The sequence below is a fragment of the Montipora capricornis genome, chromosome 9 (assembly GCF_036669925.1).
Source record: "Montipora capricornis isolate CH-2021 chromosome 9, ASM3666992v2, whole genome shotgun sequence".
NCBI lineage: Eukaryota > Metazoa > Cnidaria > Anthozoa > Scleractinia > Acroporidae > Montipora > Montipora capricornis.
Genome location: NC_090891.1, coordinates 31,587,273 through 31,599,772, shown reverse-complemented (window position 1 = coordinate 31,599,772; position 12,500 = coordinate 31,587,273). Strand labels below are relative to the sequence as shown.

At 39.4% G+C, this 12,500-nt stretch overlaps 1 protein-coding gene across 2 annotated transcripts; it reads left to right on the top strand.

Moving 5' to 3' along the window:
- The first annotated feature begins 4,292 nt into the window (after nt 1-4,292).
- On the top strand, nt 4,293-11,872 carry LOC138017094 (uncharacterized). 2 transcript variants are annotated; one of them, XM_068864293.1, is made up of 7 exons: nt 4,293-4,414; nt 5,957-6,218; nt 6,630-6,826; nt 7,730-7,830; nt 9,609-9,667; nt 10,657-10,749; nt 10,886-11,871. In XM_068864293.1, the coding sequence occupies exons 2-7, from the start codon at nt 5,990-5,992 to the stop codon at nt 10,957-10,959; spliced, it is 753 nt and encodes a 250-aa protein (XP_068720394.1). In that variant the 5' UTR covers nt 4,293-4,414; nt 5,957-5,989; the 3' UTR covers nt 10,960-11,871. The 2 variants fall into 2 exon arrangements, with proteins under 2 accessions (XP_068720394.1, XP_068720395.1); XM_068864294.1 differs by lacking the exon at nt 10,657-10,749 and having other exon boundaries at nt 10,886-11,872.
- Nucleotides 11,873-12,500: the final 628 nt, after the last annotated feature.

Genomic DNA, 12,500 nt, shown 5'->3' with positions numbered 1-12,500 from the left:
CTTCATTAGTCGCTTATTACATGCTGTTATGAAGCCTCGGTTATGTTGGTGTTGGTCAATCTTTGAAACGACTCGTGGATCCGACTCTTCCTCGAGTGTATGACGAATCTCCCTCGTTTTGATCACGATCGAGGGATCTCCTTTTTTCAGTCTTCCCTCGTTTTGGACATAGAGTGTATTGCGAGAATCCTCGGCCGAATCTCCCTCGTTTTGATCACGATCGAGTCTCCTTTTATCGTGTAACACCTTACACGAGCTGTCCTTCGTATTGCACATGGAACTGCGTAATAATGTAACCTCGATGAAGTTATCAAAGATGGCAGAAACGAGTGATCCCTCGTCAGTTCAAGATCTGGACTCGGGCCGAATCTCCCTCATTAATGACACCACGATCGAGGCGTCATAACCGCATATCGAGTGCTTGTGGTATCGTGTCGATTTTTATCGAGTCCTCTTTCCTTAGTTTACCGCAAAACTTGAGTGATCCTGTAAATTGAATTGTAAGCAGCGGCTGATCAAGGAATAGGGTTATACCTACAAATTTCGGACAGAACGAGCGTGTTCGCTTGTCGATTTCGAACCAGCGTGTTCGCTTGCGAACCAGCGTGTTCAATTGTCAATTTCGAACCAGCGTGTTCGCTTGTCAATTTTAAACCAGTGCTTTCTTTCGTCGATTGCCACGTTTTTAAAGACTTCAGATCAAAGAATTGAACAAATTACTATAACACATCTTCTTATAGCACAAAGAATTGTCCTTGAACTCCAGCGTTGCGTAATTAAAACCACTCACAACTTGGACAAAGCGGGGGTAGACAATATTGCTTGATTATTGCGTTCAATACATTTATTATCTGGTTAATCGCCGTTACAAGCCGACAACTAAATGTTGGGTTCTTTAGCTTAGCAGACATTGCTTTTCAGGGTTCATTCAATGTGAAATACAGTGCTGTTATTATTATTGTTATTATAACCTTCATCACCACGTGTGTGAAAGTTTGAGTTGCGCCGATGAAACACATTCCCTACAGGGGCTGCCGAAAGTTTTTACCCCATCAGTGTAACAGTTGAGCTTGTGTTTATACTGATAGTTAACTTTCAGCATACCATTTAAGTTGTCATGGTTTATGTTCACCGCAGAGTGCTTTTTCTGTCACTTATTCTTTATGGCAGTAGTTGCTCGATAATGAAAGCTTCATTTTCTTGTTTTAGAGTAAATTCTCAACCAGAGACAGTGTATACCACTACAAAAGTAATCCACCTTTCTCTAGACAAAGAGTATAACGTTTTTACGTTAAAATTTGGACTCAGACAGAACACTCTCAAAGTGTGTAAATAAAGTGTAATCGATGTAATTATTTTACTATAAATGAAAGTGGGAAAGGAAGAGTTTGAAGTAACTCTGATAAGAGTCTTGGTCTTGAAGGCATAATTTGAGGAATTCCATAATTTCAAAGTGTGTAAAGGTTGAGGGAGTATTACTTACGTTCGGAGCAAAATCTTGTGACGTTGCTTGAAGTGTTACCTTAGGTTTACTGGTTGTTTGAGTATTGTTTGAATAAATGTGCACATGAATTTTCGTTTCATTTTTTGATTCAATCAAAAAAAGATAAATACAACAAACGTATGAAGGTTTTTGACAGAACCCTTGGATATTTTACCTGTGTGTCAAACTTTCACACATTCCAGAGACATAAAACAATTTTGCCTCGTTGGCACTTGCCGCAAGGCACAACTAGTAAGTAATCTTTATCTTACAATGTAAGTATCAAAAAGATCAAACGAAAGAAAAACGAAAATCAAAGAACAAAATAAAATACCTGCACATGTTATACAGTTTGATTTGATGATTTGAGGTCGATACATAATAATTTAATAATAATAATAATAATAATAATAATAATAATAATTTATTTCACTTATAAAGCGCAAATATCAATAGGCCATTTCCGAGTTCATGTCTGCCTCCCCTTCAAAGCGAGTCTAAGTGCAAAGTTTTTGTGATGGTAATTAGTTCACTTTACATCTGAATGAAAACTAATTTTCATAACAAAAACTTCTCACTTGGACTCGCTTTGAAGGGGAGGCAGACATGAACTCGGAAATGGCCTATTTTCATTTGCGCTAACTTAAAAATTATAATAACTACTAATATACTAATATAAATAATTAAAACAACAGTAAATTTAAAAACTATCAATATAAAAGGTAATCAAAATATAACCTTATTAAACCTTAGCTATATATTTAAAAAAGCTTTTTTGAATAAAAATGTTGTAAGTAATTTTTTAAAATTATCAATGTTTGGAGCTCTCCTAACTTCAAGAGGCAAATTATTCCATAAACTTGGAGCAGCTACCATAAATGTCGTATGTCTTATACGTTTTAAAATTAACATACTTAAGTAAGATTCCATTTGAATTGGAACGTAACCTATATCTACCCTCATTCTTAATATTAATAAGCTCTGCTATATACCCTGGAGCAAAACCCTTAATAGCCTTATATACTAAAAGTAAAATTTTAAATTCTATGCGGAATGTAACAGGCAGCCAGTGCAAATTATACAATAATGGTGTTATTCTACAGTACTTAGATTCGCTATACATTAATCTGGCTGCAGCGTTTTGGACCCTTCTTTGCAATGTCTATAAGGCCTAGATTGCCGCCCATCCCCTAAAGCCTGGTTTCCATATGATCTGCAACGTGAGAACTTAAATAACAACACATCGGCTGATCGAGAAAACATGTTAGGCTCGATTACCAGCCGCTGTTTCGGGAAATGAGCCAGCGCTCACTCCCGAAATCTCGGCTGGACGCGTGAGGTGAGCCATTGTTAATCTCCGCCAATCAGAAACTCGCCTGCACAAATCCGTCTGGCATAAATTATATGTTTTGGCCGCGAAGGTATTCTTTCACCCGGCCTTTTCGAGGTTTACAGTGCTTTTAAGGTAGGAAACATCCAAGACAACGACAACGAAAAGCGACAACGAAAAGTGTTCGAGAAGCTGGAGAATGGGAATTGTGTCGTTTTCTACGGCCTGAGTTCGCAAACTTCACTGATTTTCCAGTTGGCGCCAAGGTCAAAATACGGCAATTTTCTCCTCATACTTCGCTAATGTAAGAGCAAGTAAAATTGCTCAGGATCAATTGAAATTACTGCTGAGTTTATTGGTGGCTAAAGCAGCCGAAGATTTCGTTGATGATTCGCTGGTTGAATTCAAACTCACATTGGTCATTTAATCACAAACGCAAGCTCGTATCGTCTGGAAACTTCGCCCAGGCGTGGTAAGCATTGTTATGGAATTTCTGTTGTCTTAAAATCAATGTTTGTGGGATGTCTAATGCTAGTTCCCCGAAACTATTTACTCGCATAAATTATATTTTGAATTTACGTCACAGACACAATTTCCCTGCTAGCAGAGGTCTCTCACGGCGGGGCAAAAATGAGAGGAGGGAGAGAGACCTCTGCCGGCTCCCTCCTCTCATTGCTGTGAGAGACCTCTGCTAGCAGGGAAAATCTATCGCTCACGCGTCCAGCCGTCTCTTCTCGAGGAGGATACCCGAACTCGAGTGAGCGGCGAAAATCGAGCCTAGAAACATGTTTGTTTCCCATGAATAAACGTTTCGTCTTCTTTTCTTTAAAATTTTCGCAAACTATTAGCATTCTTCGTTGATCCAGACCTTCACACGGGTGAAAACTTGAATAACGCGAGGATATTTTCTGTGGCGTCCGATCGATTTGACCACAACTTTTTGTCTTTCACGTCGAATTCCATATGTGTGGCACATAAAATACTTCCGTCAAACGTTTTGTCGTGGGACATCTGGCCACAAAATCAATTGCGTGCTGACTCTGTTCTTTGCAATGTCTATAAGGCCTAGATTGCCACCCATCCCCTAAAGCCTGGTTTCCATATGATCTGCAACAGTCTGCGACACGGTCGTAATGGTCGGGAAAATTGAATCTAGTTCTACTTCCCTGACCATTACGACCGTGTCGCTGGCCGTTGCAGATCATATGGAAACCAGGCTTAACACACATTTGGTGAAGCTTCCAGATTCTGGCAGGCACGTGACCAGCGTGAACCAGGGTCTTTTCTCAACGACCATGGAGGCAGAGAAGAGAGACCCTAGTTGAAAAAGCAAGAGCCTGTTTGCATGCTAGGTAATTTTCAACTCTCCTTTATTTATTGGTTTCACGTTTTGATTGTTGTTGTGTACCAATTAAAGTCAATTAAATATCATCGGGCGAATAGCCGTGGGGCGATTCGACTATCGGGTGACTTTCGGTTTCATGCGAAAACACTGAAAATTAGCATACTGAAAAATGATTTGGTTGAGTGAGAGCCGTGTATCCAACAAGGCCAGTTGCTTGCGCGAAACAGAAAATAACAGTGAAATAAACATCAAACAGGTGAGGCAGAATAATAGTTTAATAAAATAATAACATATAATTCATGCAGGGTACTTAAATGTTCGTCATAATTTGATGTTCAGAAACAAAATTCAGAAGAACAGATAAGGCAAGACATGATCATTCCTCCATGAGCCTGGTGTTCTCGCTATGTCAGTACCGAAAAATCAGTTATTCCATGGTTTGCATAAGTTTTATCTAACCAATGCGATCATTTTGTACCGTCAAAATATTCAGTTCATGAGGTTAAAGACTATCACTGCGCTTGTAAGCTTGTTCAATGTTTTGGTCGTGGCATTTATTCTCTGCGATTGTTTGGGAATCAAGCGAATGATGACATAGCCTGCGAACGCAGACGTCTTTCCGGCGGTCGTTTTACGATCTGCGTTCGCAGGCCAATGATGGGAATGAATATGAAAGAAAACTAGGAATAACGTTTCTCATGATTTCACATTGCTTGCCTGTTCCAGACCTAAAGAAATTGCACTTTGCACATAGTTAGAAACTAATGCACTTGTCATTTGTTTCCCCCACCCCCTGCCCCCGGGGATGGGTAGGGAAATTACATTTGAATGGTTGTAAAGTAGGTGTATTTCCACTGGGAACTAGAGCAGACAAACACACGTAATTCCCCCACCCCTCTGTTCCTAAAAGATTCTGAGTCATCAAGGAAATGTTAGGGAGATACCACAATATACAGTTCTTGTCATTTGTGTGTGCCACATGAACTATATAAGGAACGAAACAAAAAAAAAAAAACTGGATAGAAACAAGACAGGAATAAGCAAACAATAAAGAAAAAGTTTAGACTTCTCCCGCCGCCATATTGATTTTGCACGTGTGAAAATACTCATTACCATTGCTCTTCGTTTCTTTTTAGTCCCAGTCCTCCCAGGTAAGAATTCCCCGATATTTCCCTCTGTTTGTCCCCAGAAGGACGAAAATCTTGTAATTTTCCTACCCCCTAGAGGCGTAATTGTGGCGTAATCTCGCGTAATTGCCCTAGTAATTTCCCCATATGTCCCCACTATCCCCGGGGGTCGGGGGGTGAGGGAAACAAATGACTAGTGCGTAATGACTATGTGTACTTGGATTAACCGCATTCGAACACGTCAGGTCGAACGGAAAATTAGGAATGTGGAATTGGAAGCCGGAAAAATGAAAATCCAGAATGCCAAAAACAATTTCCCAGAAAAATCCTCTAGCCTTTCCATGGGTCCAATAAAAGAAATTCCAGCTCATTTTAGTGAAGTGAAGTTGGCCAACGTATTATAATATTGAGTTCAACTAATCCTACACTTTTATTCAAGTACTGGTACTCGAAAGCGAACAGACGCACAATTAAATGAAACTTACGCGTTAGATTTCTATGAGCGTTCACTTATGTTATGAAGAACACTGTATTTACGGACAGTGAGAACAATTTACATTCTAAATTCTCGAAAACGTTTGTTGCCCATGTGTGCCGGAAATGACCCTTTCCTTTTCAGTTGCCAACACGAATGATATTGTGTAGTAAACTGATATGCATTCTGTTTACAGTGATATTGCAGGTAGACTGAGTTGAACCCTGGGATGGCTCGTCTGTCAAAAGCACAACATCACCTTATTTTGGTGTCAGTTGCAGCTCTTTTTTGCATTGAACGTGTTTCAGCATGTCCAAGTTTCGAGAAGGACTATTATCCTGTCAAACCCCAGACCTCTAACGCACCCTACATGCTCAATGTAACTGATGAAGATGGGCGCTCTGTTTATAATATGTACGAAGGGCCACTTTACGGACCGGGTCAGATGACATACACAAGTAAGATACTAAAGCTGTTTCGTTTTACATTGCCATGCTTTAAAAGCGTGCCACACAGCCTGTGGCATATATAGAGAAAAAAGCAAAACCAGCTTGTTCCCTTGGCAAAGTGAATTAGTGGAACTGAAATAGGAGTTTTTTAAACCAATCACAATCGAGGGAATTGTAATTTTTATGATTAAATGAGTTACCTCAAAACGTTGAAGGATCGTGCAGTTTACCGTATGAATAGGTAAAAGACATGGACAAGACTTCAGTATTAACAGCTTGTAAACCAATCATGTGGCATCACTGAGAGACTCTCCTTTTAAGAACTTGTGAGTTTTGCCTTAGATGTTTGTTTGAAATTAAAGTGCCACTTATTTACGTTTTGAGGTCACATTGCATTTGGAATCCTTTGTGTCATTTCAGTATCGCTGAATGGTACTCCGAATGGTAACACAACTGAGACGTTTGTTGGATTCATCATCAACGTGTATAATGAGTTTGAAGATGAAGAAAGTGGCCAATTCGTAAAGCCACCGCCTGAGGGAGCATCTGTAACGAGGTGTCATTATCGTGGAAAATCTCACTTTGAACGCAGTTACTCTTCAGATTATATTGTACTCGTACGTTAAGTGATATTTGTGTTTTCCTATATAAACAAATTGACAGTTAATGATAATTTTCTTGAGTACGACAAGTAACATTAAAATTAGGGAAATCTTTGTTATCATTATTGGCTCATTAGCATATGTCCATCACTTATATCATCATCATCGTATCTTAGTTTACCCCTCGGATTTTAGAGTAGCTTGATGTAGCTAACATCTCTGAACATTTACCCTCCCAACCATAATACACCACAATGGACAGATTACATCACCGTGAACTCCATGCCCTCAACGGCGAACAGGCAAGGAATTAGCTCTGAGTATTGATCGGGCGTTTGATACTTGGCTGTCCGATATCACAGAAAATCTATGAGGCCTGGTACTTTGAGAATTCTAAGATTTTAGAAAGAGTCAGTCTATACTTTGGGTGCCAGAGGCTTTTTTTTCCGATTGAATTTGGAGGGCTTAAGCGAGAGAATCGGCGTTTTCCTCCTCACTTTCTCGGCGAAAGTAATCTCTTTAAATCAAAACGAAAAAAAGGACCTCTGGCATCTAGGGTAAAGAGTGTATGGCCTCATTAGCGCTTTGGACATCCGGCAATTTATCATTTTTTGATGGGCTAATATTTCGCTGATTACTAATAACCAAAGGTTTATGCTTAAGGAGATGACGCAGTTTAACGAGTTCTTTAAACTTCTGAAACCAAGTGGTATGTTGATGAGACAAAGTGTTTTGGAGCTCAGTTACTTATGTTTACTTGACGATGACGATAACGATGATGATTATGATAATGATGATGATGCGTCCGAGCATTGGACAACCCAACACTTCATGATGGTGATCAATTTTTGCAACAGCTCTGGCTTATGTTTTTGCGTTTATTTACCCTAATTCATTACTGTGTTAATTTTCCGACAGAACGAGGTGGTTCAAAACTCTACCGGCAGTATGGAGTGGACCAGTTTTCAAATCAAATGGACATCTCCAAGTAAATACCCAGCGGGAAAGATCACAATAAGGTAGTTTTATAAGCTAGTTCGAGAGGTTGTAATGAACATCTTAGCCACACAGATGATTTGTTTCACGTTTATTGAATGTTTATCACCTAAGTAGTAAAATAGAATGATTACACAAGTTACTTCGATGTTTGTTTAGTGAAAAATGAGCAGATAACGAAGGAGAAAGTCAAAATGTCAAAGGCAATCAAAAGACATAAAATTATTATAAAAGGTACTTGATTCTAAATACTAAAATGGACTTTTAGCAATGTTATTTCAATATTTCGACCAGCCGATTTTCCGCAATTTGCCTTTTTTCCAATGTTTGCCCCCCAGCATAACACATGGCTAATTTGCATGACAATTTGAAAACCAACATGGCGGCTATCGTGAATAAGTCCTATTAGCAAGGCCTAGTCGAAATAACAATGGTTCTTTTGTCGCCTCTGCCATTTTAATCCGGTATATGAAAGTCTACCCAAGCGTTGAGTGCAGACACAAGTGCAGACATTGCTGAAATGGATGCTTTGTACTATAGACCTAATCGGCTAACTCAATGTTGTACCCAATTCAAACCCTTTGGGAATAAAACGTTTTGTTCCAGGTATTTCCATATCATTTAAATATGAATGCTACATTATCATGCAAATACAATACACAAAGAATCTTAGTCCCGGGAGATTTGAATTGGGTACAACATTGAGTTAGCCGATTAGGTCTATTAGGTGTTCGAATTCGTTTTAATCCTATGGACGCTACTGATAAAAGGTACTGCGAAAGTTTTATGTTGAATATTCGGGAAATTTAAAATGCATTATGTGCGGGTAGTTTATTTATGTTTTTTTTCCCCGAAGGTTCATAAGCATAAAGGTTCTGCAATCATTAAAATTCAAGTGTCTTGATCAGTTTTTGAACTAACTCGGGCATTTCTTGATCTGTAGTTTCTTTGGGTAACAAGATACATGCACCTAGCCAAAATGAGGCACTCCGATGGACTAATAATCTTATGAATTACTAATGAGTTTGAGAAAGGGAAGACCACAAGGAACACAAACAAATTCATCTTCTTCTCCATTCGGTCTGCGTCTGCGTCTATCTGGGATAGACGACGTTACGACAAAAGACAACATTGCATTTCTTTTGATTATTAAAAAAATTGTATCGCAAATTATTCTCTCATTAAAAGCGAATAATCTATTTTAAGATTTTCCTATTCTACAATTTTTCTGTACGCACTTATCTCTCTTATAATCAATTATCGTTTTTATTTTCTTGGTAGTTGAATGGATTTATTTATTTATTTATTTATTTAATCAAGTCTCCACTTTATAATCACAAGAGTGTTTCCAAATTAATTTCTTCAATGTTTTCAATTAGCATTAACACAACCCTCCTTGATTATCTAATGCCATTTTACAGTGTAGTTTCATCATAAAAGGAAGACTTAAAATTGAAAAATAGATAGACACACACACACACAGACAGACGGACAGACTACTATATTATCAGTAAATTATCATATTCCAGTCAGTGTTGTTGCTTCAAATGTGAACAAAATGTATGCAATCTGGAGAGATTTGTTTGATTGGATACCAAGCATTTTTTTTGGAAAAGAGCAACACATTTACTAATCCTCTTGCTAAATCGATTATGATCAAACCCAATCCATTTTCAGCATCCGAACGGCTCTCCTGGCCTCCTCTATTTCAGCCAGACATTCTCGAGAACTTTACTCGTAATTCAGAAAAAGACTAATTTTTGGCCAGGTGAAGAGTTACAATCATGCTGGTTTTTCCTAGGGCTAGCGTGGTGAAAGAACACGGTGTCTACTGGGATGGAATAACTTTGACCCTAAACTGTAAGTAATTCAATATGGCTGTTAGTCACGTGAGCGAAAACGTTCCGTAGTTTTCTTTAACAGGTCAGAGCCTACAGCGTTGGTCGACTCTTACCTGGATTCCATTTCACTGTGAATTTATTATATTTCAGATAATACGTGCGCTGCGATTGGATAATTTTTCTGGCCGTATTCTACCGAACTGCCCGCTAAATTTGCAATTTTGATGCAAAACTGCCAATAAGATTATTTATTCGTTTTTAGGATCTTTATGCCTGTCTATCATTTGTGGCAGTTGAACGTTCTGCTTTACTTCTACTATTGTCCAATTCCCGCGCGCCTGATTACTCCAAAGATGTAGTAAATGTCTTACTAACTTCGTTTTCTCGTTTCTTACATATGAGTTATTGACCCATCCTCGGAGACCCAGGGGCAGTTAGTGTGGGCGGGAAAAAGTCTAAACGGGCGAGGAAAAAAAGTCGGGCGAAGAAAAGTCAAGAACGAAAATAGGAGCCCCTGGGATTCTTCTCTTAACCGACCAGTTCCGAAACCATTTAAAATCCTTGCCTGTGATATTTTGTGCCCAATCACCGTGTCACCGTTTAAGAGTAAACCACCATGGTACCCGTCCGACACCCGTCTATCTCGATTATCGTAGATCGATACAACAAAATTCGCCATGTTCACGGAATGCGCGCGCTTATTCGCAAAGAATTATGGTCATTCACAACTTCTCTCACGTGTTTTGAGAACTGTTTCAGCGTGTCTGATCGACTTACGCCATATTTACAGTGTTTCAAATTTGAGCAATTTGTAAATATTGACATACCGTATGCGCAGTACAGGATGCGCAGTGCAATACTGAGGAATCACCTTTAAAATAGAAGTCATTTTTAACAGCCCTTTAAAACGGGAGCCAGTTTACCTCAACGTCAGCATTTGCATGAATTCATACGAATTTATCACATGAACACAATAACAAAACAAGCCAATAATGTCTCTTTTGACAGACCTGTGTGCCATGCCAGGCTGCTATCTTCCTGGAGGGTGTCCTTATGGCCTTGCAAAATCGAAGTTTGGATGCACACTTTGCGAATGTGCAGGTTCGTTGAATTGAATTGGTGACGAAGTGAGCTAGGATCAGAGGAAAGAGTGCTTATCCCTTCCACAAGCGAACACTATATTTTGCATTTAAATTTAACTACAAATGAAATGATTTTCGTTAACTCTACTTTGCAGGTGCAGCCTCTATTACTGTTCCATTCTCTGGCCTTCTGTTGATTCTTCTTACCATATGGCACAATTTGATGTGAAATCGCTTAAGCCTGGTTTTACTAGCGACGCAAGCATAAAACCTAAGGACAAAAGCGCTTATTTCACTGTGAAAACGGGCTTGACGCAAACATAAGCACAAGCGCAACAAGCACAAGCACAAAGGATCAAAACGTTCCCTTAAACCTCTCGCTTGCGTTGTGTGAAAACGGGACGTAACGCAAGCACAACGCAAGCTGTGATCTTCGTCCAATGAAAAAGACCCGTTCCAGATTCCACTCGCAACGCCGCGTTGTAAGAGAGAACATGGAACTAGCGGTGAATCTTTGTCTCTGCGTCATGTGCTTGCGTTATGCGTGGTTCGTTTTCACTTGACACGAATCTCTTGTGCTTGTTTTATGCCTCGGCGCTTGTGCTTGCGTGGCTAGTATAAACGAAGCCTTAGTCATACGTTAACACCCATATCGACGTCATGGTTTGTATGACGTATCCACACTCAGCACCAAGCCTCCGACGAGAATCTCCTCGACTGACCCGTTCAAGAGCTGCAGCACAAAACCCTGATGTGCAGAACACTCAGCTTACGATGTCAGGGTTTCAACGTTGTTTAAGTGAACCGTTTTAATCGTTTCATTTCTAACTTTGAAAAAGAAGCACTGGACTTTGTAAAAAATTTTTTCAAGATGTGGCCTTATTTCTACCTATTTGTGTCGCGCCCTTTCTTGTTGGTAAAGTGGTGATCTTTTGTTTTATCACTAAGACAAGTGATAAAACTTTGTAAAGGAAATGAATATTCAATACTTGGCTGAGTTTAAAAGGTAAAACTTTTAAATAAATTTACATAATAGGGCGCGATGGAAAGAGAGTTTTTGAGGTTTTGTTCGCACAGAGCCGTGCAATATTTTCGCCCTGTTCACATGGAACTGACGAACCGGATTAAAGATTAACTTTTGTCAGTGGTTTTACCATCTGTTCATGCGCAGAGCCCTACTTAACGAAATCCAAAATGGCGTCAAAAAAGAGAAAGGCTAACGATAGTAGCTGAGTTAGCACGCATCCATGCAATCACGCCTTTGCCGTGCAAAAATTTAGGCAGTCAAGGTGTTCACAGCGCGCCGGTTAAATTTTCGCCCGGACCGGGTAAAATTTCTTCCCCGATTTGGGCGTTCAAAATTCTGAACGACGAGGCGTCTAAATTTTCGTACGTTTAGCGTGGTTCCGTGTGAACGAAAGGAACCCCTAAAATGTACGAATTTTCAACCGATAGAAAATTCTTCTGGTACCGTGTGAATTGGGCCAGAATCACTTCGTTCTCGCTTGCCAAAATCTTCTTCCCAAAAAAGTGATTCGGTTAACGAGGCCGTTTCCAGTTTCAACTAAATATAAAACTGTGGACATGCCGCGTTTTTTTTTTTTATTGTTTGATTAAGTCGCATAATGACCGGAAATAATTCAGATCGGATCGAGACATGTACTTGTACTTAGTGGGTGTGTTTCAAAAAGGATATCGTGATACTTTCGTTGTTGCACTAAGCACGCGGTTGAGTAAAGTGAACGAAGTTTTGTATTCAAAAGGAGATAA